The sequence below is a fragment of the Natator depressus genome, chromosome 4 (assembly GCF_965152275.1).
Source record: "Natator depressus isolate rNatDep1 chromosome 4, rNatDep2.hap1, whole genome shotgun sequence".
Classification (NCBI taxonomy): Eukaryota; Metazoa; Chordata; order Testudines; family Cheloniidae; genus Natator; species Natator depressus.
The window spans coordinates 122,414,098-122,441,723 of record NC_134237.1 but is presented as its reverse complement, the minus strand read 5'-3'; the positions used below and the strand labels follow the sequence as shown (position 1 = coordinate 122,441,723).

The 27,626-nt window shown below is 42.2% G+C and overlaps 1 protein-coding gene across 1 annotated transcript in view; it reads right to left on the bottom strand.

Annotated features, from left to right (window-relative positions):
• Nucleotides 1–27,626, bottom strand: part of POLN (DNA polymerase nu) — a 204,122-nt gene that overhangs the window by 50,257 nt on the left and 126,239 nt on the right. The window contains exons 17-19 of the mRNA XM_074952070.1: nt 4,351–4,408; nt 2,481–2,558; nt 1,496–1,610 (exon numbers count right to left, since the gene is read on the bottom strand). Coding sequence (XP_074808171.1) covers nt 1,496–1,610; nt 2,481–2,558; nt 4,351–4,408 — 251 coding nt within the window. The remainder of the gene's footprint in view (nt 1–1,495; nt 1,611–2,480; nt 2,559–4,350; nt 4,409–27,626) is intronic.

Genomic DNA, 27,626 nt, shown 5'->3' with positions numbered 1-27,626 from the left:
GTGAGGGCTTAGGGTGGTATTATCTCGGGAGGTGCTCCCTGGAAGTGGCAACATCCCTTGGCTCCTAGGCGGAGCCATGGCCAGGGGACTCTGTGCGCTGCCTCCACCTGCAGGTGCCACACCTGCAGCTCCCATTGACCGTGGTTCCTGGCCAATGGGAGCTGCGGAGCCAGTGCTCGGGGTGGAGGCAGTGTGCAGAGCTGCCTGGCCTCGTCTCTGCCTAGGAGCTGAGGGAGGGGTATGTCACTGCTTCCAGGGAGGCATGGAGTCACGTAGGGAACCTGCCAGCCCCGCCACCCCTCCCCAGCACCAGTGGGGGTACCAGGCCGCGCGCTGTCCACCTCCCACCCGAGCGCCCATCCCCAAACACCCGTGGCACCCCCAGGCTACCCCTACCCCAAGATTTAGTCAGGAGTATATAGTACAAGTCATGAACAGGTCGCGAGCCGTGAATTTTTGTTTACTGCCCATGACCTATCCATGACTTTTACTAAAAATACCTGTGACTAAAACATAGCCTTACTAATAAATATACACTTTAAATAATGCAGTTACTAGAAATACACCATTTTTTCTTCATTCTCTGGAGATCAACAAAGAGTAATAATCCCAAGGACAGGGCTGAGAAGGACTTAATTAAATAAGGAGTGAAACACTGCTCTTTCTCTGAGGCTCTGCCAGGAGACGGAAGTATCAACAAGTAGATAAGCCCCGATTGGAGCCACAAGAATCCCATGAGTGCTGTCCTCTCTGTTTTCTGTACAGGTAGAACTTTGTTTTCCAACACCTTTAGCAGATGTCTAAGGTTTTCAAAATACTTGTGATGTAATTAGAGAGAATATTATCATCAGGAGACTTGACAGAGAGAAAAGATGTTTTGTAATCCTTCACGAAGCTAATTTAGGTCAACAGCTGAGCCGATCCTTTTAAAATGTATTTGTGAATAATTATGCAATAACAGATTGTCAACATTTATAACATGTTATTTGCAATGAGTTATTTGACCAGTTCTAGTCGTCAGGCTCATCTAGGTCAGTATTATTTGAGTCTTGAGACAGATTATTCATATTATTAGCCAATGGTAATGAGAGCTGTGGAGGAGAAGGGGGTGAATAGAACCCCTGCATTGCTTTGGAGGACACGGGTGAGGAACCCCAATACCCTTTCATAATTCTGAAATCCTTTTGGTATGCTTGTCCGCTCCCAATCTTTTGAAAAAGTAACAAATTTTCAAGAAAATAAGTATTGTTTCTAAATACAAGATTTCACTATGAATATACAGTAATACAAAAGTTGAAGGTACTTTTGTCATTTTGTTGGTCTAGTTCATTGGTTTTCAACCATTTTTCTTTTGTGGCCCCCTAAAACATTTCAAATGGAGGTATGGATCTCTTTGAAAATCTTAGACATAGTCTGCAGACACCCAGGAGTCTGCAGATGACAAGTTGAAAACCACTGGCCTAGTTTACATCAGATGGTGTAAATGTACTCTTACCATTGAGAAGCCAGTGTAGTAAACACATCAGTGGTTTCAGGTTCTTGGAATAGTTTCAGAAGTTCTGGATCACAGGATAGGTGTGCAAGGATTCTTAATTCAATATGGGAAAAATCTAGCAAATAAAACTCTTAATTAGTACCCTTGCAACTTTTCTATTATACTTTTTAACATCCTTTCCATATTTATTTCCATTCTTATATTTTTCAGTTACAGGGCAACAGAATTTTATAGAATTCATGTTTTTTCACAAAAGGTTATACTTTTGTGAAAAAAACTCAAAAACAAAACAATGTAATACTTTAGCGCCTACAAGTCGAAGCATGAAGGGACATACAAATGTTTAGCATATCTGGCATGTAAATACTTTGCATCACCAGCTACAATGCCTGTTCTTACTTTCAAGTGACATTGTAAATTAAAAGGAACCAGCATTATCTCCCATAAATGTAAACAAACTTGTTTGTTTTAGCAATTGACTGAACAAGAAGTAGGACTGAGTGGACTTCTATGAGATGAATAGAAAAACATCCAAAATATTTATAATACATTTAAATTGGTATTCTACTATTAACAGTGTGATTAAACCTGCAATTGACTGACTACTTTTTAATCTAGTTAATTTGCTTTGAAATAATCACATGCATTAACTGTGATTAATTGACAGCTCTAGCGAGAATTAACCTTGCCCAAGGCATGAAAACTTTCTGAATGAATGATTAAAGTTTGGCAAAGTTATAGGTGCTTATGCTGAAAAGTATTAGGTAGCTTTACAGATAGATGTTGCTACCAGCACTGCCTATAATACAGAGACATTCAGACTCTGCTTGTGAGGAATGGGCCACTCTTGAAGATAACTACACTTAACATCAATGCTTTTTCTTCACAAGGTCAATGAAGATGTAGTGGCATCCAAAAGAGGACTGGCAGCAGATATCACAGGACATTTGTTAATAATAAACAATTATAATGGAAATTTTCTTACCTGCTGCTAAGAACATATATCCTTTAGCTGAAACAAACAATGTTCTTGGAGAAATAGTTACTATTTCATTTTCTTTTCCTAGAGAGGAGATGGGAGAAACATATATTACATCACAGAAACAAAATAAAACAATAATAAAACTTTGTTGTAAAACAGGCAAGGTTGCTAAGCACAGGACCTATCTGACAGACCACCACAAATGCAAGGAATTGAAAAGTTAAGCCATCTAACAGCACTTACCCTGTACTCTACAAATAAATAATGAATTAATTTCCTACTGCAGACACAATTTCCTAGGAAATTATTTCCATGTGTACTGAGTCTTTACAGAAGAAAGGACAGGATGACAAGTAAAGTGAATGCATTACTGGAATCCTATTCCACTTGGTGTAGGAAAGGCACTTGGTGTAGGAAAGCAGTCCCAGGGGCGGCTGGAGCTGCCGCAGCTTGGCGGCTCCCAGTAGCAGTCCCAAGGCAGCCGGAACAGCGGCTGGCCCCGGGGCTCCTCACTCCCTGGCAGTGGCCGGAGCAGCTGCTGGCCCCCGCAGGGCCTCCCCCCCCGGTGGCAGTCGGAGAAGCCACTGGCCCCCCAGGACTCCTCCCATGTCGTGTCTGGAGCAGCCACTGGCCCCCTGGGGCTCCCCCTTCCATGGCGGTGGCCAGAGCAGTTGCTGGCCCCCAGGTCTCCCCCCCGAGCAGTGCCCCTTCCCCTAAGATTCATTCAGGAGTATTTATGGCATAAGTCATGGATAGGTCACGGGCCGTGATTTTTTGTTTCTTGCCCATGACCTGTCCATGACTTTTACTAAAAATACTCATGATTAAATTGTCGCCTTACATATGATCCATGAGCATCATTAATGAATTTTGGCAGACTCAGTCTAGGTCTGCCTATGTGTTGTAGTACACATTGGGTAGCATGCGTATGTATCCACTGTTTGTACAGATGACAGCTAAAAATAACATGGGAAATTACAAACAAATTGCCAGCTTTAGAAATTTAGATTTTTTTCTCATCTCAGATAGACTCTTATCATTTTAAGGTTTTTATTGTTATTCCAAACTCCACTCCTCCTTTCACTTGCACTTATATAAACCCTTTTGCTTCATTATATTGAACTGTATCCTATTCCAAAGCCTCCAGTGCAAAGCCAACCACTACTCCCTCCAAAAACCAAGAGCAACAAAGCAGCAGCAGCAGTTCTACACAGTGGTCCTGTGCAGCTACCTGCGGGAAGAAAAGGTTATGTAAGCAAGTCTCTCTTACACTACGGTTCACTGTTGAGGGTCCAGTCCTTTCTCTATCACTTGGGTCATGATTCCCTAGGACTTACAGCCCTCTCTGTACTATCTTCCTTGAATCCAGTTTATAGCATCCATCTGACAAGCAATCAAAGGATATTTTGGTCCTTAGCCATTAGTTTGATTTACATGGCCTAGTCAATCTAGCATTGGCACCTCCCTAGGAGAAGCTTTCTGAGATGAAAGCACAGGAAAACTTCTTAGTAAGATAAGGCATGATAACTTGGTTCCATTACAACTATGCAAGCTCCAAACTGTGGGAAAAGAACACAAACTGAAGGTAGGGGGACTGGCCAGGAGAACAGAGAATATTTAAATTGATGAACTTGCTTGCATAAATCAAGGAAGAGGCAGCAAACCCACATTCTGTACCTGCAAGAAGCAGCGGAAAGATTAGTTTAAAAGATAATGTTGTATTATAACTACACAGTTAGAATGTAGTCTTTCTTCATTTTTGAGATGTTGGTATGCCTTAATAGTACTTGATCACATATTTTTATTCAAACACTTACTTAGATAAATGCATGTCCTTTTATAAAACTACATAAACAAAAACTTTTACCTTTACCTTTTACATATTGCTTCTTAATAATTTGAACTGGATGCTTGGAGATACCTTGGATATTCTGTAAATAAAATAACAGGAAGTAAAAATTTACAGGAATTGAAAATATATTTTAAAAGTATAATTTAGCAGAACGTCAAATATTAATTTGATTATATAACATTAACATATTTTGTTTGTTTTATATTAAACAATATTTGAACTATATTTTGACAATATACATATACTTAATTTTTCAGTACATAATGTAAAATTAAGATTTTGAATTATATGACATAAAAACCCAATTAATGGAAATGATAATTATGTACGGCATACACTCACATGTACGTCATGAAATGTACACTAAAATTTCAAGTATGGAATTGGGGTGTTAGAGAGTCTAGTGGAGTTAAGCAGGGTAACTAAATTATTGTATCAACAGATGAGAAAGAGAAGCAAGCACAGCAAAACTATGAAAATTGAGTGTGGTCTGGAAAGCCATATTAAGTAGAAGAGAAGGCTATAAAGACTTACATGATGGAGAATTGAGAAAGTCCAAAAAGCTTAAGAGAAGAGAAGGCATTATTATGATAAGAGAGATTCGAGGTAAGTTTTGGGTGGAGTGATTGCCATATATGCAGGTTACTCATGTTGGCTTAAGAATCATTAAATTAGGGTACGAGGTTAAATCTGGACTCTTTCATATCATAATACATAGAATTGTTATTTTGCTTATCTAAAAAATATGTTTTCAGTTAACCCAAGTAGCCATTCTGTGTACTGTATATACTTGGAGCCAATCTGTCAGCGCAGGACAGGATGCTTCAGGGCAACTTGGAATAATGGGGGAAACACATGGCTGGGTACACCTTTCTGCTCCTTTAGAGAAACAATATTCATCCTAGCTGCAGACTACGGCTTACATACTGAAAGGCTGATCAAACTCCCAAGCTAGCAGATCACTTCCCCCAGCACTGTGATGCACCAGCCAGGGCAGTCAGCCAGAATCTTACCCTAAATCTAGAGCAAAATCCCTCTCTGCTGATACACCGATGGGAAGGGCCTGGGCCAGGCTTAAATTCAGCCGGAGATGTCCAGAGCAGAGCTCTGGTAAATATTTTCAAACCCTCAGGAGCCCCGGTGTGCCTTGCAGGGCTGAAGCCCCGAGCCCTGTGGCTCTGGGAAATACTCAATGAGAATTTAAGCCCTGGGAAAATTAAGGGTTCTGAACACTCTTTTCCTCTACTAGCACACCTCTGCAACACAGGACAAAGTTTTGCCCTATATTTACCATTTTATTTGCTATTCCACATTTTTCTTCACCCTTTTCTTTGGAACCATCACCTGGTAAAAGCAAGTGGGCATACATTGCTGTCAATTTTTCTGTGACTGAACAAGAAAGACACCTGCGGATCTTTGCCCTTCTTTACTACAATATTTCTGGCGTACTGTGAAACTTTGAACAATGAGAATGGATATCTGGATGAATCATGCTTTATGTAAGGATAGGATTCAAGTAAAAATCTAAGATTTTCCAAAGTTGTAAGATGTTCTAACACAGTTGTCTTCTCTTTTGGGAATAAAATTGAATTCTACAGGAATTATTTATCCTTGAAAGACTCTTACATGTTGATCCTGATTTGTGGATGAACCACCAAACATAATAATTCAGACAAAAAGCTTTTTTTAAATTTTAACCTGTTTTATCTCAAATATTATTTTCAGATACTATAGCATCATGAGCTTACACTACCTACTATAGTTGCATTTTTAAATTTATAATAAGTTATGGAAGGGGTTGTTTATTAAGTACAGCAAATCTACAAGTATAAAAGCTGAGAACTGTCTAGCTTATCGGTAAAGAAGACAATGCAGGGCTAGGTGTCAAAGGGATAATAATTTAGCCTTCACTTTTAGAGACCTGGATTCACAGCCTGTAAGAGTTACCAATGAAAGGTATCACTGCAAACAGTAAGGACTATCAGTGAAGTGTGAAACATGACATCCGTGATAACTTCCTCCTGTTATTTTGTAACACTATTCCCCATCACCTAGACAGGCAGCATCTGACAATACATGACACGTAACATCTAGCATATGATAATGTGTGTCAACCCAATTGTTATCAGTTCATATAATACATCTGTACATAACTCAGTGGTTAGATGAATGTGCCAAAGTTATATGTTGGAGGATTCAAGAATGCTGGGAGCAGGGATGTACAATTTCAAAATAAGAAAAGTCACTCCCTATGCAGTTTTGAACTCAGAACCATTTTTTTTAAAACTAAAAGGTATGCAATCAAATTAAAAAGTAAATTAAGTTAAAATTTTAGCAATCCATGTACACTTATAATGGAATAAAATAGGAAAAAGTAAAAATGATTTCCCCCAGTACCACTATGACGGTATTCACAATTAAATGTTTCAGAGTAGCAGCCGTGTTAGTCTGTATTTGCAAAAAGAAAAGGAGTACTTGTGGCACCTTAGAGACTAACAAATTTATTTGAGCATAAGCTTTCGTGAGCTACAGCTCACTTCATCGGATGCATTCAGTGGAAAATACAGTGGGGAGATTTATATACACACAGAACATGAAACAATGGGTGTTACCATACACACTGTAACGAGAGTGATCAGGTAAGGTGAGCTATTACCAGCAGGAGAGCAGGGGAGGGGGAGAGGGTGGACCTTTTGTAGTGATAACCAAGTTGGGCCATTTCCAGCAGTTGAAAAGAATGTCTGAGGAACAGTGGGGAGTGGGGGGGGATAAACATGGGGAAATAGTTTTACTTTGTGTAATGACCCATCCACTCCCAGCCTCTATTCAAGCCTAAAGTTAATTGTATCCAGTTCGCAAATTAATTCCAATTCAGCAGCCTCTCGTTGGAGTCTGTTTTTGAAGGTTTTTTTGTTGAAGAATTGACACTTTTAGGTCTGTAATCGAGTGACCAGAGAGATTGAAGTGTTCTCCAACTGGTTTTTGAATGTTATAATTCTTGACGTCTGATTTGTGTCCATTTATTTTTCTACGTAGAGACTGTCCAGTTTGACCAATGTACATGGCAGAGGGGCATTGCTGGCACATGATGGCATATATCACATTGGTGGATGTGCAGGTGAACGAGCCTCTGATAGTGTGGCTGATGTTATTAGGCCCTGTGATGGTGTCCCCTGAATAGATATGTGGACACAGTTGGCAATGGGCTTTGTTGCAAGGATAGGTTCCTGGGTTAGTGTTTCTGTTGTGTGGTGTGTGGTTGCTGGTGAGTATTTGCTTCAGGTTGGGGGGCTGTCTGTAAGCAATGACTGGCCTGTCTCCCAAGATCTGTGAGTGTGATGGGTCGTCCTTCAGGATAGGTTGTAGATCCTTGATGATGCGTTGGAGAGGTTTTAGTTGGGGGCTGAAGGTGACGGCTAGTGGCGTTCTGTTATTTTCTTTGTTGGGCCTGTCCTGTAGTAGGTGACTTCTAGGTACTCTTCTGGCTCTGTCAATCTGTCAATGTGTACAAGATGGGCCTCTGCCTAAACAACACACACAAATATATAGTGCATTACTAAATTAAGTCCATTATTTTTTCACATTACAAGAAAACTAAGAACATTTTTCTCAGCCCACTAATGTGCAGACTGACAAGGAAAGAAACACTTATTACCACGAATAAAAGTTTTGAAATTTATTTTTTGTTTTTTAATTCTTGATTTGAAAGTAGCAGTTCTAAACATTTGTGTTGATAGCCATTCTGATGTAAAATAATGTGGTTTGTGATACCAGGGATAAATTTTCAAAATGACAGCTACATAAATTGTATGCACATAATCCACATTTATGTGCACAAAACAAGTATAGTAAATGGGTGTCTATGTGCTTGTTAATGTGAATAATGTGGACAGTCTAAGTGGGTGTGCGAGCTGCTGGATGCTCAGCATTTTTGAAAATCAGATCACTGATTGAAATCAGATCACTGATTCAAATATTTCTAGGTACAGATTTAAGAGTCTACCTACCCATTTTTGAAAAATTTGGCTTAAAGGTTTTTCTTCTGACAATTCAAATATTGAATATTATTTTATATTCTTTTTCATTGGGCTTTCACAAGGCGAGTGACACTGCTCGCAAGATGTGCGAGTCCAGCTCTATGTTAAGGAATGCCACTTGTAAACAAAAACTTTAAAAACAATAACTTTCAGTTATTCCTGCTGATTGGAGAGCCTGAACTTGTGAATTTCCAAATTCCTGCACAAAGTGAAAATGATACAGATTTCCTTAAAAATTACTTTACCAAGGTAAAAGGATGCTGTATTACAATCCTATTCTCACTGAAAACCAAATGCAAGTAGAGTGTTCATCATGCTAATTTTAGTGTTTTCAGAAGTTTTACTAATGTCTCTTAAAATTCCATTCATGCAATCCCAAGGCAAGAAAAATGTATACTGCACCTATTTTCTCATGTAAAATAGTCAGCAAATTACAATTTAAATAACTCTTCAGAAGAGAATTTGGAAAATGTGTGCAAGTTAATGCTGATTTTTAAGAGCATTTAGAGATTTAAGAAGGTAGAGAAACAAAGATAAGGAACTTAAAAGAAGCCTCTTCATAAAAATCTTCTCACTACTTGAGTCTGACAGTTCTCTAAAAGTATTATTTATTATTTCAGAGGTGGATGGTTGATGTGCCTTAGGAATATGGCTATAACTTCTCTAGTAGCACTTTGCACAGCCTATTAATTTATGTATCGAGTACAATACTGTAACCATGTCATAAATGCTATCTTGACATGTGATTATGGTCCTATGATGTTAGATGGAGACATCCACAGGATTGTAAGAAGTAACACAGAAACAAAACCATTCTCTCCCAAGTTATAATATTGTTATGTTACTCTGAATTGAGGCTCTAAACAGGGAAGAAAAAGCAAGTCATGAAAGAATCCACCACTGGCATTTCCTCATTGTTTCTAGATGATCAAAGGCCCTGGAGGTTTTTCGCCTTCCTCTGTAGCATGGGGCATGGGTCACTTGCTGGAGGATTCTCTGCTCCCTGAAGTCTTTAAACCATGATTTGAGGACTTTCAATAGCTCAGACATAGGTGAGAGGTTTTTCACAGGAGTGGTGGGTGAAATTCTGTGGCCTGCGTTGTGCAGGAGGTCAGACTAGATGATCATAATGGTCCCTTCTGACCTTAATATCTATGAATCTATGAATCAAAAAAGCAAGCTATTCTACTGGATGATTAACAAGAGAACTCTGGGATTAGTTTAAAATGTAGTAGTTGTACATGGAAATGCCAGATAAAGAATAGTGATAGCCATGTGTAAAAATAAAAATTTAAAAAAGAGCCTACAAATTTCAGTAGACTGCTCAATCATCTTTCTAGAGAAATATATATTTTATATATAAGAACAAATGTGGTTCCCTATGTGTAGTACACTTCAGGTTGCACATGCACTCCATAACCTGGGACCAGAGAATTTTTCCTATCAGTGTGTGTTTGGTCTGCACATGCACCCCCACTCTCCTTTGTGTGCTTCACCGATGGTATAAAGAGGGCTGCTTCTCCATTGCCATTTTAGTTCCTTCTCCACCAGTAGGACCTGAGGCAGAGGGGCAGGAAGATGGATAATCTACTGCACATAGGGACAACACATCTCATAGAACTCCAGTTACTACAAGGCAAGTTTCCTTCTGTCATAAATATAAAGGGAAGGGTAAACACCTTTAAAATCCCTCCTGGCCAGAGGAAAAATCCTTTCACCTGTAAAGGGTTAAGAAGCTAAAGGTAACCTCGCTGGCACCTGACCAAAATGACCAATGAGGAGAAAAGATACTTTCAAAAGCTGGAGGGGGGGAGGGAGAAACAAAGGCTCTCTGTCTGTGTGATACTTTTGCCAGGGACAGAACAAGAATGGAGTCTTAGAACTTAGTAAGTAATCTATCTAGGTATGTGTTAGATTATGATTTGTTTAAATGGCTGAGAAAATAGCTGTGCTGAATAGAATGAATATTCCTGTCTGTGTGTCTTTTTTGTAACTTAAGGTTTTGCCTAGAGGGATTCTCTATGTTTTGAATCTAATTACCCTGTAAGGTATTTACCATCCTGATTTTACAGAGGGGATTCTTTTTTACTTCTATTAAAAGTCTTCTTGTAAGGAAACTGAATGCTTTTTCATTGTTCTAAGATCCAAGGGTTTGGGTCTGTGGTCACCTATGCAAATTGGTGAGGATTTTTACCAAACCTTCCCCAGGAAGTGGGGTGAAGGGTTGGGAGGATTTTGGGGGGAAAGACATTTCCAAACAATGTTTTCTCAGGAACCCAAATAAAGTTTGGTGGTGGCAGTGGAAGTCCAAGGGCAAAGGGTAAAATAGTTTGTACCTTGGGGAAGTTTTAACCTAAGCTGATAAAAGTAAGCTTAGGAGGTTTTCATGCAGGTCCCCACATCTGTACCCTAGAGTTCAGAGTGGGGAAGGAACCTTGACACCTTCTTTGAGTGCTTCAGGTGATTCAGTGTCCTTCTCAAGGAGGCAGGTACCCGGAGTCCTATGCCACAATGAAATGCAGAACTGACCTGCCCAGGGAAGCATCCAAGGCAGCTAATAGTGTATACAGAACTCCAAGTCGTTGCTCTACAGATGTCAATAATAGGGACATCCTTGAGGGAAGCTACCAAGGCTGCTTGGGCTCTTATTGAATGTGCTCTCATGCTGCCCTCAAGAAGGACATTACTACTCCTGGGGAAATTCTGCGCCAAAATATTAAAAATTCTGTGCCAAAAAATTAAAAATTCTGTGCACAATATTTTAAAATTCTGCAAATTTTATTTGTCAAAATAACACTTTATAATCACACCAGTTTCAATTATTTTGGTAATTTGTTTCAAAAAATCTGTCAGCAAGTATGTCTGTAACACTACAGACACATACAAAAATTCCCCCAGGAGAAGAGAGTTAAAGAAACCCCTATGAAAACCCAGTTCCTGCTTCTCTGCCCCTTCCCTTCCAGAGCCCAGCCACTCACAACCCCTTTTCCCCAGAGCTGAGCCCAGCCATGCCCCCACCCCAGCCCAGACACTCTCACCTCCTTCCCCCCAGAGCCCAGCCATGAGCCGCCCCCAGCCCAGACACTCACACCCCTCCTCCCCAGAGGCCAGCCACAGGCCCCCCCCAAATCCAGACATACATCCCCTCACCCCCAGCATCTCAGACACTCACACCCCCTTCCCTCCAGAGGCCAGCCATGCCCCCTCCTCCCCAGAGCAAGCTGTATCCCCCACCTCCGCCAAGACACTTACCAATCCTACCCTCCTAGATCCCAGGGATCCAGAGGGAGAAATGGCTTGATGCTGGGTTCTGGGCTTGCACAGACTTTCCTGCTTTTCAGACTTTCCAGACTTTTCCTTGCACAGACCTTCCTCCTTCAGGGTGTGTTGGGAATTGCAGCTGCTGGGAACCCCCCAGTTCCCTCCCTCTCCCCCTAGCCTTGTCTTCTATTTGCAAGCTGAGCTCTGCTGAGTCCAGCAGACCCTAGTGGTGGTCAACATCTCTGCAGCCCATTTCTGTGGGGAGAAAAGGAAATTCTGCATGCCCAACATTAATTTCTTCAAAATTCTGCATTGTGCAGTGGCACTGAATTCCCCCAGTAAATCATTGTACTGCTCATAGCAAAATATTATGCATCCTGAGATCCATTTTGACAGCCTAAATTAATGCAATAGGTTTACCATGAGTGCCCCTAACTCCTCTACCCTCTAGCCAATGTGATCAGGTACAAAATTGCCACCTTTATGGAAAGGTCTTGTAGACAGCAAGATGCCAGATGCCACTTCACTTCTTCTTACTGGTGTGTGGTTTACAGTAGGACACAGGTAAGTGGATACACTGGTTGATGTGAAAGTCTGACTCTGCCTTAGGGATGAACTTCAAGTACAGCCTCATGGATACTTTGTCCTTGTGAAAGGACACGCAAGAGGATTATGTTGTAATAACTGGGCCTACAAATTTACCCTAATTGTGAGCTCAACTGTAAAAAAGTAGAAGTGAGTGAAAATTCAAAAAGTTTCAAAATAACCTGTAACAACAAATGTTGATGGGGAAATGTGCAAAAAGAAAAAAAATCAAAAAGGCCCACTAATATAACTCAAGGATTATGTTAAGATGATGCCTGGTGAACAAGAAAAGTGGGGGACCAGATATGAATTAACCAAAATTAGAGTATCAGAAATTAGACCTTTGGGGGGACAACTGCTAACTGAAAGAAGGGAAAGGAGTAAGCTTCACCATCATGGCTTCCACCTCCACCATCTTCTCAGATCGTGGGATCTACCAGGGTACTTTGAAGTCCTGGCAGATGGATCATAGGGCAATTTACAGAGGTATGCACCAGGACAATGGCCTCCACATATAGCTGTGAGCAGCATGCCCCTCCATGCCTGTTGATGGAACAGACTATCATCATATTGTTCAAAACATCTAGACTGACTGGCTACGAATCATGGAATCATAGGACTGGAAGGGACCTCAAGAGGTCATCTAGTCCACTCCCCTACACTCATGGCAGGACTAAGTATTATCTAGACCATTCCTGACAGGTGTCTGTCCAACCTGCTCTTAAAAACCTCCAATGATGGAGATTCCACAACCTCCTTACGCAATTTATTCCAGTGCTTAACCACTCTGACAGTTAGGAAATTTTTCCTAATGTCCAACCTAAACCTCCCTTGCTGCAATTTAAGCCCATTGCTTCTTGTCCTATCCTCAGAGGTTAAGAAAAACAATTTTTCTCCCTCCTCCTTGTAACAACCTTTTACATACTTGAAAACTGTTATGTCCTCTCTCTGTCTTCTCTTTTCCAGACTAAACAAACCCAGTTTTTTCAATCTTCCCTCATAGGTCATGTTTTTTAGACCTTTAATCATTTTTGTCGCTCTCCTCTAGACTTTCTCCAATTTGTCCACATCCTTCCTGAAATGTGGCACCCAGAACCGGACACAATACTCCAGTTGAGGCCTAATCAGCGCAGAGTAGAGCGGAAGAATTACTTCTCGTGTCTTGATTACAATACTCCTGCTAAGACATCCCAGAATTATGTTCGCTTTTTTTGCAACAGCTTTACACTGTTGACTCATATTTAGCTTGTGGTTCACTATGACCCCCAGATCCCTTTCTGCAGTACTCCTTCCTAGGCAGTCATTTCCCATTTTGTATGTGTGCAACTGATTGTTCCTTCCTAAGTGGAGTACTTTGCATTTGTCCTTATTAAATTTCATCCTATTTACTTCAGACCACTTCTCCAGTTTGTCCAGATCATTTTGAATTTTAATCCTATCCTCCAAAGCTCTTGTAACCCCTCCCAGCTTGGTGCCGGCCGCAAAATTTATAAGTGTACTCTCTGTGCCATTATCTAAATCACTGATGAAGATATTGAACAGAACCAGACCCAGAACTGATCCCTGCGGGACCCCACTCGTTATGCTCTTCCAGCATGACTGTGAACCACTGATAACTACTCTCTGGGAATGGTTTTCTAACCAGCTTTGTGAATGTGAAGGAGAAATTGTTTGCAGGACAGCCTGATTGCTCTAAACTTCAATATGATGATATGGAGCATAGATTCTTGAGGAGACCATGTCCTTTACACTACCTGCCCCTCCATGTGTGCCCCTCACCCTCTGAGGGATGTACTCATTGTTATCGTCTTTGTTAGCAGTGGGGAACTAAACAGGAAGCCCCCACACACATCCATACACCCCTATCTTTCCACCAGATGAAGTCCAGGACCTTTCAAGGAACCATGACTAGAAAGTCAAGACTGTGTCTGCCTGGGGCGTACGCTGTCTGTAGCCATCCTTGTAGGCATCTGAAGTGAAGTCTTGCAAATGGGGCCATGTATGTTTTTGCAGCCATATGACTCAACAGGACCAGGTAAGACGACACGGATGTCCTGGGGTTCATCTGAATTTACTGTGAGAGTCTGCTCATACCAGACAATCTCTTTCTTGATAAGTATGTCCTGGCCAATACTGTATCTAGCATTGCCCCGATAAACTCTATAGTTTACATTGGTTCCAGGGTAGACTTTTCAAGGATCACCCTGAGACCTAGCCTCTTGAACAAGTCCAGAAGCACTGTGGTCACTTCCTGAGTTACCTGGTAAAATATTACCTGTAGGAGCCTGTGACAGGGCGCACCTGCCCCACACTGGTACTGCAGGGGTTAACTCCTCCCTTTCAGCTGAGGAGGCCACACCTCTCAGCCCTGCTGGGCAAACTCCGACTAGAGACCAGGCATAAAAGGGAGCAGCCCAGCTCATTCAGGGCTGACTACCGAGGAGGGAGGATGCACGTTGCAGGCTCCACCCTGGGAACTGCAGAGGCCCCAGCTGGCGGAACCAAGAGGTGCCGAAACCCAGGTAGATGCCCAAGCATCTATGAACACTCAAAGAGTGTTGGAGTGGCTGAAAGCTGCCCAGGCCAAGGAGCCCAGAGACATCTGGGCCAATGCACCAGGACAGGGTAGGAAGTAGCTCACAGGGACTAGTCATTGTGCTGGTGGCATCAGTGTGTTTTGGTCAGATTCCCCACTGACTCAGTGGTGAGCACACTTGCCACTTCCAGGGCCCCAGCCTGGGCCCCAGTGGAGCAGGGAGGGCCTGGGTCCCTTGACCTGGCTGCCTCCCACCCCTAAGTGGTGGCCCACTTCCCTGACTGGCCACTAGGCCAATCAGCCCTGCTGAAGAGGGCAGCAATACTGACTTTGGCTGCTAGGCCACCCCAGCAGAAAGGCAGCCATACTGACCCTGGCCGATAGACTATGCAGATATATAGACCCTGGTCAGTAGGCCACATAGCCCGCACCTGAGGGCAGCCATCTAGACTTCGGCCATTGGGCCACACAGCCTGGAAGGAGAGGGCAGCCATTTTGACTTTGGACATTAGGCCACACTACCCCGAAACCCAGAGTGATCATGCAGACTTAGCAGCAGGTCTATAACAACTCTTACCCCATCCCAAAAAGGGGACGGGGCACACCTGCCCCATGACAGAACCAATCATCAAAGCAGGGGTACACTGCCACTCCCTGCTGGTGTAAGTGAGTTGACACCACTAACAGTAACTTGATGAAAACTCTTGGTGCCACTGAGGATCCGAATGGAGCACCAGTTCCTGGCTGGGTTGCTAATCGGAGACAAACCTCACAAATCTCCTGTGTGCCAGATGGATGTTCATGTGAAAACAGATGTCTTTGAGATGGAGAGGTCTGAACAAATTTCCTGGATCTAGTGAGGGGATAATTGAGGACATGGTGACTATTCTGAACTCCACATGGTGGATAAACTTGTTCAGTTCCCTGAGGTCCAACACGGGTCTTCATCCCCCCTGTCTTTTTGGGATATGAGGAAGTACTTCCAGAATAACACCTTCCCCTTTGCTGCTGGAAGCACAAGTTCTATAATCCCTAGTTGAAGGAGTGACTCTGCCTCCTGCAGAGGAACCTACTCATGAGATGAGTCAATTTCTAATACCCATCTGTCTGTGGTGATCTCTGTCCAGGCTAATAGATAGTGGGATATTCACTCTCCAAAAGGGGGTGAGGGGAAGAACCATGAGACTAGTCTAAATCCAACAGGGCTGCTTGTGCTTGGCTCTTGAGAGTTTCATCAAAACACCAACTTAGGAGCCAGAGTTGGCTGAGAGACAGAAGACGACTGCCCCTGGACAAGCTCCCTGTGCACAGGCACTGACTTATTTTTCCAGGTGGGTGCTCCACCCCCACTCCGCTCCTTCCCCCGAGGCCCTGCCCTTGCTCTGCCTCTTCCTGCTCCCGTTCTGCCCTATCCCCTGAGGTTCCCTGCCCACTTGCTGCTCTCTACCCTCCCCCTAGCACCTCCAGCAGCCACCTAATAGCTGATCGGTGGCACTGCTGAACAGCTGTGGTTGCTGGGTGCTGAACACTCCCTATTTTTTTTTTGCTGTGGGTGCTTGAGCCCACTATGGAGTTGGTGCCTATGTCTCTGTGCATTCTCTGACATTTGCAGGACAGCTCATGCAGAATGTTAGTGGAGGCTGGTGTCTTTGCCTAAACTGGGGCTTGCTGGATTTCTGCTTCATCGCAGTTGTGTATATACCAGCTTCATGAGTGTCATTTTCTGGCAGTCAATACAATTCTTGAAGCCGGGGATCCTTGATATGCTCTCTGCCACTGTAGAAGTCAGCACAAACACTGAATCTCTCTCCTAGACCACAAGCAGTAAGAAGGAACTAAAACAGTGACAGGCCAGCATCCCCCTTTATACCCTCAGTGAAGAGCATAAGGAGAGTGAAGGTGCATGCATGGACCAAATGGACACTGCTAGGAAATATTCTCTGGTCCTAGTGTCACGTTGCCTGGAGTGGCTCAGAACTGTGAGTGCCTGTCTCAGGGCAAGACAGTCTTACCATGGAATCACAGTCAGTCCCCTTAGCCTCTCCAGTCTATCTTGCCACCCAGACAAACAACTTTGTGATAAAATGCTATTAAAACAAAAAAAATCACACCATCAGGTTTCTCCCAATCCCAAGAGACCAGTTACTTACCCCAGATCAATTGGTACTCCAGATCTTACACCAAAGACAATGCTGGTAATCACAGTTTGTAACTCCAAATGGTGGCAGTGATGTAATAAATTATTAGTTTCCCAAAAGTCTTTCAGGGTAACCAGATTGTCTCTGGGGATCTCCACTTTGCATCTGGTACACTTCCCTGAAAGAGTCAAAACCGTTCAGAGGTATTCTTTGAATCCATATTTTTAGTATCTTCACACATAAAGCAAGCTGACAGTGTCTCTATACACCTGAGCTTTTCCTTTGATGGTATGTGAGGAATGCACTTAGTCTTTTGACTTCCAACCATGATACATAATGGCCATTTCTTTGAAATTAGCTTTTTTCTGTTGAAGGCCTTAGGTCCTTCATTGGCATTCCACAAGATTTCTTTGAGGGGTTATTTAGTTACAGGGTACATACAATGTAAATGTTTGCTGTCACATTATAACAGAAACAGATAAGTGAAAACAATACAAGTAACATTCCACTAGTTTTCATGAAGTTTAAACATCTGAATACACACTTATACATTTAACACTTTGATCTGTACTAACACACAAGTGTTAATAAAATCAATTTTTTTATAAGCAAGCAAAAGAAAATATTCACCACTGCTTTAATCTTGCCAGGTTCAATTACTTTCAGAAACCTTGCCCCAGAAATTCAACCACATTCCCTAATATTCAAAGAAAGCCAAAATTTCCATATGCTTCTAGCAAAGTTCCATTTTATTAACCCATGATTTGAATATTTCAGCAAAAATAAGTTAGTTTACCAGCAACAAAACATGCTTGTGAAGTCTTTGTGACAGGGTCGGGCCAGATGGCTACAGGAGAGTAATAAAAGGCAGATATATTAGCCCCAGGTTAAGTAGGTCCCTTTTCCCTGGGTAAGGTAACAGGGAAGGTTCCAGAACAATCAGGAACCTTCTGGAGACAATTAAGACAGACAGGCTGATTAGAACACCTGCAGCCAATCAAGAAGCTGCTAGAATCAATTAAGGCAGGCTAATCAGGTCACCCTGGATTTAAAAAGGAGCTCACTTCAGTTTGTGGTGCGTGCGTAAGGAGCTGGGAGCAAGAGGCGCTAGGAGCTGAGAGTGAGAAGGCATACTACTGGAAGGCTGAGTACAAGCATTATCAGACACCAGGAGGAAGGTCCTATGGTGAGGCTAAAGAAGATGTTGGGAGGAGGCCATGGGGAAGTAGCCCAGGGAGTTGAAGCTGTCGCCCAGCTGTTCCAGGAGGCACTCTAGATAGCTGCATTCCACAGGGCCCTGGGCTGGAACCCAGAGTAGAGGGCAGGCCCAGGTTCACCCCAAACCTCCCAACTCCTGGTCAGACATGGGAGGAGTTGACCTGGACTGTGGGTTCACGAAAACAGCCAAACTGAGGGCTACCATGAAGCTCCAAGGAGAGCAAATCCGCCAATAAGCGCAAGACCCACCAAGATAGAGGAGGAACTTAGTCACATCTTCTACCGTATTCTCTGAATATCTTGTTCTCCTGGATTGGATTCACATTTTCAATGCTAGCACTAGTGATAGCTCTGCTAGTTCCACTGTCAGAACATAATTACATATTGATATTGCCCTTGTTTCCTATCCCTTTCAGGGTATTTTACTCTCTCAGAGCTCTGGTGAAATTCATGCAGAGAACTCTCCAATAAGAACCCAAACCCTACAAGGGAACATATGAGAACACATTTTGATGCTTAGTACTTTTGTCCTTCTGAAGCAGTGCTGCCCAGCACTTTTGTGTTGGAGATTCTTGTGACAGACTGGTGGACAGACACTGTCCAGAACTTTGCATACCATGTTCCCAGCAGAGTTTCTATGTCTTTCATTTTTTGTCTTTATTCCTCTTTTGTCTGTCTTTTTTAAATGAAGTTTTGCTCTCTCTTCTTCCCCCTTTTTTTGGCGGGCTGTCCTTACCTACATCTTCAAAGTGGGGGTGCGAAAGGACTGACTCATTGCTGGCACTTCATTATGGCCAGGAGTGATGTAGTAGCTCTCTCCCCGCTGGGTGTCTCTGCCAACAGCCGATCTGTCTTTGTGGCAGTCTGCCTCTTCCTGTGACATGACCCTCCAGCCAGGTCACTTGAGAATCTCTAAGGTCCTCCATGAACAAAAGGTCCTCTTCTAAGGTCCTCCATGAACAAAATAAGTAAGGGGAATTAACACAAATAAACTGAGTTAATAGGAAATAGAGGGAAAGGATTTATTCTCAAGGTGCATCTGAATTTGGCCCTCCCTTCCCTCAGGGAGGGGCGTTTGGCCAGCGGTGGTCTGGGAAGCTCCTGCCTTCAGTCAGTCCTTTCCTCGGGAGCTGAGGGCTGAAGGTCTGTTTTCTTCCTGGGTTTGCCAACAAGTAACAAAAGTTGCTCTGTCCCCTTTTTAAGTTCCTCCTCCAGCCTGTGCATGCCTTGCAGTTATGCCATGGCAGAGCTGCCTAAGCCCAGAACAGCTCCTTAACCCCTTATTGTCCAGTGTGGGGTTAAGGTTGCCAGATGTCCAGTTTTCAACCAAACAACTGGTCGAAAAGGGACCCTCCCTGCAGCCTGGTGAAAATGAGTGAGTGAGGGTGGGGGAGAGCAAGTGACGGAGGGAGGGGGTATGGAGTGAGCGGGACAGGGCCTCGGAGAAGGGGCGGGACAAGGGTGTTCGGTTTTGTTCAGTCAAAAAGTTGGCAACCCTAGGGGTTTGTATACTCCATCACAGAGGGGCACCTATTGGTTGCTCTGTGGAGCCAAGACATGCTCCCACCACTCAGCTAAGTGTCATGAGAGAAGAGATGTAAAGTTTGGTCCGGTGAGCTGCTTCCTGATTCTGAAGACCTGTACTTATGAACTGCTCCTTTACTACGGATCATGGCTGCTGCCGAAGTAGGGAGGGAAACTGCACTCCACTTGCAGCAGTACATTTGCAGCGGGGAGACAATGAAGACTTCCCCAACCGGGCCATCCTAAACCAGACTAGCACCTCCTATGTTGGGAAATGCTATTCTAGAGAGATTATACTACAGAAAGATGAAAAATATGTACTATAAGACTTACCATTTGAAAAATTCTATTGTTTGAATATTGGTCATGGTAGCTTTCTCAGTGTAGAAGAATAAAAATAGTACGTGGCTATTAACATTTCTACAGGAACTTTGTGAGACAAATGGTTACAGTAAAAAAGATACATTTCCCAAGGTCATGTCTGTAAGGTTTAGAGAGATAGAGTATGCAGTACAAAAAATAGGGGAAGTATGGCAGTGATCAAAGTCACCATGGCAACAACATCAGACTTGGAACTAGTGCGCATATGCAGTACCAAGTAGCTGGTTTGACTTGTGTGTAGTTGCCACCTAGTGGCTACTAACAAATTAAAGGCATACATTTTCATTGAGGACAAAGCCACAGATACTGGTTTTCAAAAAGGAAAGATTACTCACAAGTAATGCAGTTGGTCATAACCCTGTTCACCCATCTTATTCAAAAGAGCTGTAACTATCAGGATTATGGCTCCACCTATCAAGAAGAAGGGAGCAAGATCTATCAATGAACTGTGGTATTTAAGTTCCTTTCCCTCGGTTTGAAAAGCTTGTAAAAGCATGAAAGAATGAGAAAAAGTAGAATAAGTGAAGAAGAACCCACGCTAAGTAACACTCCACGAGACTTGGCTGAAAGAAGACTACAACATACTGGCTTACAACACTCTGATAGGTTACAGTCCTTTACCAACAGACAATGGAAGTCTTGCATGCAGCTTGGCTCTTAAGTACTTAATCCCTGCTAGGGTCTCCATGTGGAAGATAGTTGACCATCTGGTAAGCTAAGCATGCATATAAGCTGCTTATTGTTTTTGAGAGGCATTTTCTCTGAAATGCCTTTTGTTCTGAATAAATAGAACTTTACTTTATGAAAGCTGTCTGTGCCACTGGATAAACTTTTCATTGCCCAGGGACAACAGAATTTCAGGTGCTGAACTGAAGTCAGATCTGCTGAGGTGATCACGGTGAACATCAGGAGCCTGCAGTGTAAGGCCCTGGCCTACAGGGAGAGGACTGTGGGATCCCGCGCCAAGGAAGGTGACAGCTGTAGGCCTGAGACCTAAGTAAGGTGCCTTCGAGGAGGCCACAAGGGGGGCAGAGGTGCAATTAACTCAGGAAGAGTGACAGCATGCACTAGCAGGGAATTCACCATCAGGCCAATAAAAACCCTGTAAAGAAAAGCCTGCAGACATGAGGATGAATGAAGAAATCCATAATAAATGTCAATATGCTTCTCTTCCTTCCAGTGAGAGATGGTACTCCTGAAACAGGGAGTATTTCAGAGATTGTGTACCTGTCACACAACAAAAATCCTTCTTAGATACTAGAGCTATTCAATCTCCAGTCTGTTTGAGTTGGATTTTCTGGACTGGAAAAGTGAATAGGGCCTACACTGAGATCTTGTCTAAGTCAGCTTCCACACACAGTAAGTGATAAGACTCATCATTCTGGAGAGCCAATGACAAGGTCTCATGCAAGCCAGCAGAATGACCTCTGCCCTATTCTGTCTATCTTCAGTAACACCATGGTAAGCACTAATTCACTTCTGTGCTCCAATCCTGAGAGAATGCTTCTATTCACAGAGTTCTAGGGACAAAGTGCCTGGAGAAGTATCTGGGAAAAGTTGCTGTCTTTTTAGAAGCAAAGTACTTGTGATCACTATGACCATAAAATATGGGGTTAATAGTAAATAGTAATGTTACACATATCACGGTGGTTATACGGAAAAACAACTTGCCTAAAAGCTGCAAGAAAAACTAATGCTGAGAAAATGCTTTTAAATTTTGAAAAATGGAAAAAATATTGGACAATTGAAAAGTATTAGAAAAATGAAATATAGAAAAAATAATTTTAAACATTTAGATGGGGTAATTGCATCCCTGAGGGATAGAGGAAGAGAACCTTTCAACCAGTTCCAGTCTTAGTGTTTAGAACAGTAAACACATCATCACTTTGTTCGAGTTGAGGCACTGATTACTAATCCATTAATAGGTCCCGACTTCAAGATACAATGTTTCTTCTCTAATAGATGATTATATAACGATACTTATCACACTGAAAATCAGAAGGCTGTAGATGTGTTTTGCAGACAGAATAAACTGGAATGAGTATAAAATCTTCCGATAGTTCCTGAAAAAGAATTCTCACTACATCCTTCTCTTTTCTAGATTCATTACAATAAAGGTAGCAATCCGCACTTTGATAGTAGAGATTAGATTTTTGTTTCTCATGCATGTGCTATGTGCAGCATTTACAAAATTCTGATTTCAAAATTTCTGATTTTCTAGCTTGTCCTTGCTTTCAAATATAGATGATCAAGCCTTTAAATTTATTGCAGTATGAAAGGGTTGTCAATCAACGTAACAGACAATAAAAATATCCCTCTAAACTATAAAAACTATTTAAATCCTACTTGTAGTATATTAAGTTCGTACTTCTCATGCAGAGTACCATGACTCTACTACAGGCCAGGAGGTAAGATTTACAGGCAATAGGTTCACAGGTAAAGAAAACTCATCTTCATTTCTTCTAAGTAATATTTCTCCAGATTTAAAAGGAAATAGCTTAGATCAACCCTGTATTATCTTTTCCAGTACTAGAAAAATACAAATATACGCAAGAAAGTTCACATAGCCATAAACATTTTGGGTAAATGAGGTCAGATACTCAGAGGTGATTATAGGTATTTCACTGAGAAAGTGAATAAAGGTTACTTACCACTAACTATGGTTATTTGAACTGAATGTCTGTACATATTTACACTTCTGAGGTATGCAAGTACCTTCAGTGAAGTCTGAATGTTCTGGAAAATAGCGACTGTAGGGACTACTCATATGCTCTCTTGTATCACCAAACATTCCAGTTCTTTCCACTTACTCAGAGCCCTCTAATAAAGGGGCAGACTGTCCATAGCCCTTTTATGGGCGTGCATTGTAGCAAAGAAGGGCTCAAGGAGCTTTTCTCTCTTGTGAACTCTCTATAAAGGTCACAAACAGCGCAGGGAATGAACAAAAAAAGTCTCTGGTACTAAAATCATTGGGTTGCAAAGAAGGCTAATCCTACTTGACTTCTGAACTGATCATGAAGATGTTAAAAACAGCTGTCAGAACACATTTGCGTTCCTCTAACCCAAAGGATCTTCCCAGTATGGCAAGAGAGCAGGGCTGAAACACTTGCTACATGCCTTTAGTCAGCCTTAAAAAGATGCTTACCTCACAGCTCCTGGTTAATTTACTTACAGATTACCTGGTGCTTTAGAATATCTGGTGGTACTTTAGAATAGTACTATACTCCACAATGATGTATCATAACCAAGAAGTGTTCATATTTATTAGGCACTATTTCTATCTTATAATTCTAGGAACAAAGCCATGTGGGAAATCACAGGGAAAAGAGTAAGGGGTATTTATATGTAAGAATACTTTCTACTTCTGGAATTTTATTTGTGATGTTTCTTTTTGTGCTGAACAGTTTTGTTTAAATTCACAATCCCAACGTGTTTATACCGTATGTGTTTAAATTATCATTATTGGAGAGACTTTGGCTCCCTTGGCATGACTTGTGGTGAAGCTGTCTTACATGATATTACCCTATGGTATCAGATTGCATTAGATTTATATAATCTAGAGAAAATCACTTTCCTTAATAGGTTTTCACCAGAGAGAGGAGACCACATTAATCTGTGTTCACTGACTGGAAGCTTCAGTATTCTATAGTTTGATTCCATATAACCTTGAAGTTCAATTGCTATTATAAATCAGATTTTTTTTTAGTAACCCTCCCACAGCTACTTTCTTAGTCTGTTTAATTTTACTAAGTTCATAAGAAAACAACATGTATTAGCCAGTACATAATTTAGTGGAGTTTTGGTTGGGTTTTTTTTTTCCTGATCAAAAATCCCTGGACATTTATTTGCAGTGTCAATGATTGTTGGCCACATATGCCATAAACCTTTCTATTTTTGAAACATAAATATAATTTTTACAGCTTTAAGTGTTGCTGAATTACTTATGAATTCTGTTTAAAAAGTTGAAAAAATGACATTCCAATCCAATCAAAATATGGCTAGTTTGCTTTCCAGTAATCTGTAAGTATTGTCCCTACAGATTAAATAACATTAAGTTATAAATTTTACTTATGTAACTTCCACCTCCATGACTTCCATTGAAATCAATGGAACTAATCACACATTTGAATCTAAAATGTGCTTAAGTGCCTTACTGAATTGGGGCCTTCACTGTGATGTCAACAGGTGAGAAACACAGAATCCTAACCTCAGGTCTTCGCAGATATGCAGCAATTGATTTTCAATTCTTATTTTAATAGCTATGCACATTTATTTATAAGTCTACAAATACATCTTTTGTCTTGTTTACAGACTCTGTATGTTAATTTATTAAAACAAATTTTAAAACTATTTAGTTCACCTTTTCCTATTTTACAATAAAAAAAAAGTTACTAATCTTTCAGTAATGGGAGTTCTTTGAGTTGTATTGTAAATATGTATTCCACTTATGGTACACACATACTTCATATGCTCAAAATCAGAGTTATTTGGCCAGCAGTGTTTGCCAGGGCTGTACATAGAATCATAGAACTGGGAAGGGACCTCGAGAGGTCCTCTTGTTGAGTGCCCTGCACTCAAGGCAGGACTAAATATTATCTATTTCATCCCTGACAGCTGTTTGTCCAACCTGCTCTTAAAAATCCCCAATGATGGAGATTCCACAACCTCCTTAGGCAATTTATTCCAGTGCTTAACCACTCTGACAATTAGAAAATTTTTCCTAATGTCCAACCTAAACCACCCTTGCTGCAATTTAAACCCATTGCTTCTTGTCCTATCCTCAGAGGTTAAGAAAAACAATTTTTCTCCCTCCTACTTGAAACAACGTTTTTCATACTTAAACTGTTATGTCCCTTCTCAGTCTTCTCTTTTCCAGACTAAACAAAACCAGTTTTTTCGATCTTTCCTCATAGGTCATGTTTTCTAGACCTTTAATCATTTTTGTTGCTCTTCTCTGGACTTTCTCCAATTCGTTCACATCCTTCTTGAAATGTGGCACCCAGAACCGGGCACAATACCCCAGTTGAGGCCTAATCAGCGCGGAGTGGAGCAGAAGAATTACATTTCATGTCTTGCTTACAACACTCCTGCTAATACATCCCAGAATGATGTTTGCTTTTTTTGCAGCAACGTTACACTGTTGACTCATATTTAGCTTGTGATCCACTATGACCCCCAGATCCCTTTCTGCAGTACTCCTTCCGAGGCAGTCATTTCCCATTTTGTATGTGTGTGTGACAAGATGGCCGATGTTAGTCTGGTGAGTCCTGCACTTTTCTTGGTGGGGAGCTAAGATGCCACCCCTTGCCCCTGTTCTTGGGGCATCGATGGCCCCACTAGAGTCCCAGGAAGGTGGTAAAGAAGGGAAGCGGGGGAGGGGTCTGGGTTTGCTCCTCACTCTGAGCCCCAGCCCCTCTCAACTCCTGTGGGTTCTTACCCTCTTCCCCCTTGGGTGGGGTACCTGCAGTGCTTAGATGCTGGGGAAGGGAGTCTCCCTCCCCTACTGGGGCAGGGTCCCTCTTACTTCGGTTCTCTGATTTTCCAAGTCTCACAGCACACCTCCAAGCTCCAGTCCTCTCTCCTTCCTCCTCCTCGGTCTGCCTGAAGCAGGGGGTTTTATTAGGTTCTTAACAGGGCCTTAATTGACTGCAGGTGCTCCAATTAACCTGCAGCCACCTTCCCTAGTCTACGGGGAATCACGCCTTAATTAGCCTTGAGTTTATATATTTCCGCTCTAGCACTCTCCCACTGCTCCCTGGCCCTCCTGTATCACAGTGTGCAACTGATTGTTCCTTCCTAAGTGGAGTACTTTGCATTTATCCTTACTGAATTTCATCCTGTTTACTTCAGACCATTTCTCCAGTTTGTCCAGATCATTTTGAATTTTAATCCTATCCTCCAAAGCACTTGCAACCCCTCCCAGCTTGTATCGTCTGCAAACATAATAAGTGTACTCTATATGCCATTATCTAAATCATTGAAGAAGATATTGAACAGAACCGGACCCAGAACCGATCCCTGCAGGACCCTACTCGTTATGCAGTGGATGTATTGTTTCTTGACTTTAGCAAAGCTTTTGACACGGTCTCCCACAGTATTCTTGTCAGCAAGTTAAGGAAGTATGGGCTGGATGAATGCACTATAAGGTGGGTAGAAAGCTGGCTAGATTGTCGGGCTCAACGGGTAGTGGTCAATGGCTCCATGTCTAGTTGGCAGCCGGTGTCAAGTGGAGTGCCCCAGGGGTCGGTCCTGGGGCCGGTTTTGTTCAATATCTTCATAAATGATCTGGAGGATGGTGTGGATTGCACTCTCAGCAAATTTGCAGATGATACTAAACTGGGAGGAGTGGTAGATACGCTGGAGGGGAGGGATAGGATACAGAAGGACCTAGACAAATTGGAGGATTGGGCCAAAAGAAATCTGATGAGGTTCAATAAGGATAAGTGCAGGGTCCTGCACTTAGGATGGAAGAATCCAATGCACCGCTACAGACTAGGGACCGAATGGCTAGGCAGCAGTTCTGCGGAAAAGGACCTAGGGGTGACAGTGGACGAGAAGCTGGATATGAGTCAACAGTGTGCCCTTGTTGCCAAGAAGGCCAATGGCATTTTGGGATGTATAAGTAGGGGCATAGCGAGCAGATCGAGGGACGTGATCGTTCCCCTCTATTCGACACTGGTGAGGCCTCATCTGGAGTACTGTGTCCAGTTTTGGGCCCCACACTACAAGAAGGATGTGGATAAATTGGAAAGAGTCCAGCGAAGGGCAACAAAAATGATTAGGGGTCTAGAGCACATGACTTATGAAGAGAGGCTGAGGGAGCTGGGATTGTTTAGTCTGCAGAAGAGAAGAATGAGGGGGGATTTGATAGCTGCTTTCAACTACCTGAAAGGGGGTTCCAAAGAGGATGGCTCTAGACTGTTCTCAATGGTAGCAGATGACAGAACGAGGAGTAATGGTCTCAAGTTGCAATGGGGGAGGTTTAGATTGGATATTAGGAAAAACTTTTTCACTAAGAGGGTGGTGAAACACTGGAATGCGTTACCTAGGGAGGTGGTAGAATCTCCTTCCTTAGAGGTTTTTAAGGTCAGGCTTGACAAAGCCCTGGCTGGGATGATTTAACTGGGAATTGGTCCTGCTTCAAGCAGGGGGTTGGACTAGATGACCTTCTGGGGTCCCTTCCAACCCTGATATTCTATGATTCTATGATTCTATGCCCTTCCAGCATGACTGTGGATCACTGGTAACTACTCTCTGGGAACGATTTTCCAACCAGTTATGCTCCCACCATATAGTTGCTCCATCTAGGTTGTATTTCCCTAGTTTGATTATGAGAAGGTCATGTGAGACCATAACAAAAGCCTTACTAAAGTCAAGATATACCACATCTATCGATTTCCCCCCATCCACAAGGCTTGTTACCCTGTCAAAGAAAGCTATTAGGTTGGTTTGACACGATTTGTTCTTGACAAATCCATGCTGACTGTTATTTATCACCTTATTATCTTTTAGTTGTTTGCAAATTGATTGCTTAATTATTTGCTCCATTATCTTCCCAGGTACAGAAATTAAGCTGACTGGTCTGTAATTCCCCAGGTTGTCCTTATTTCTCTTTTT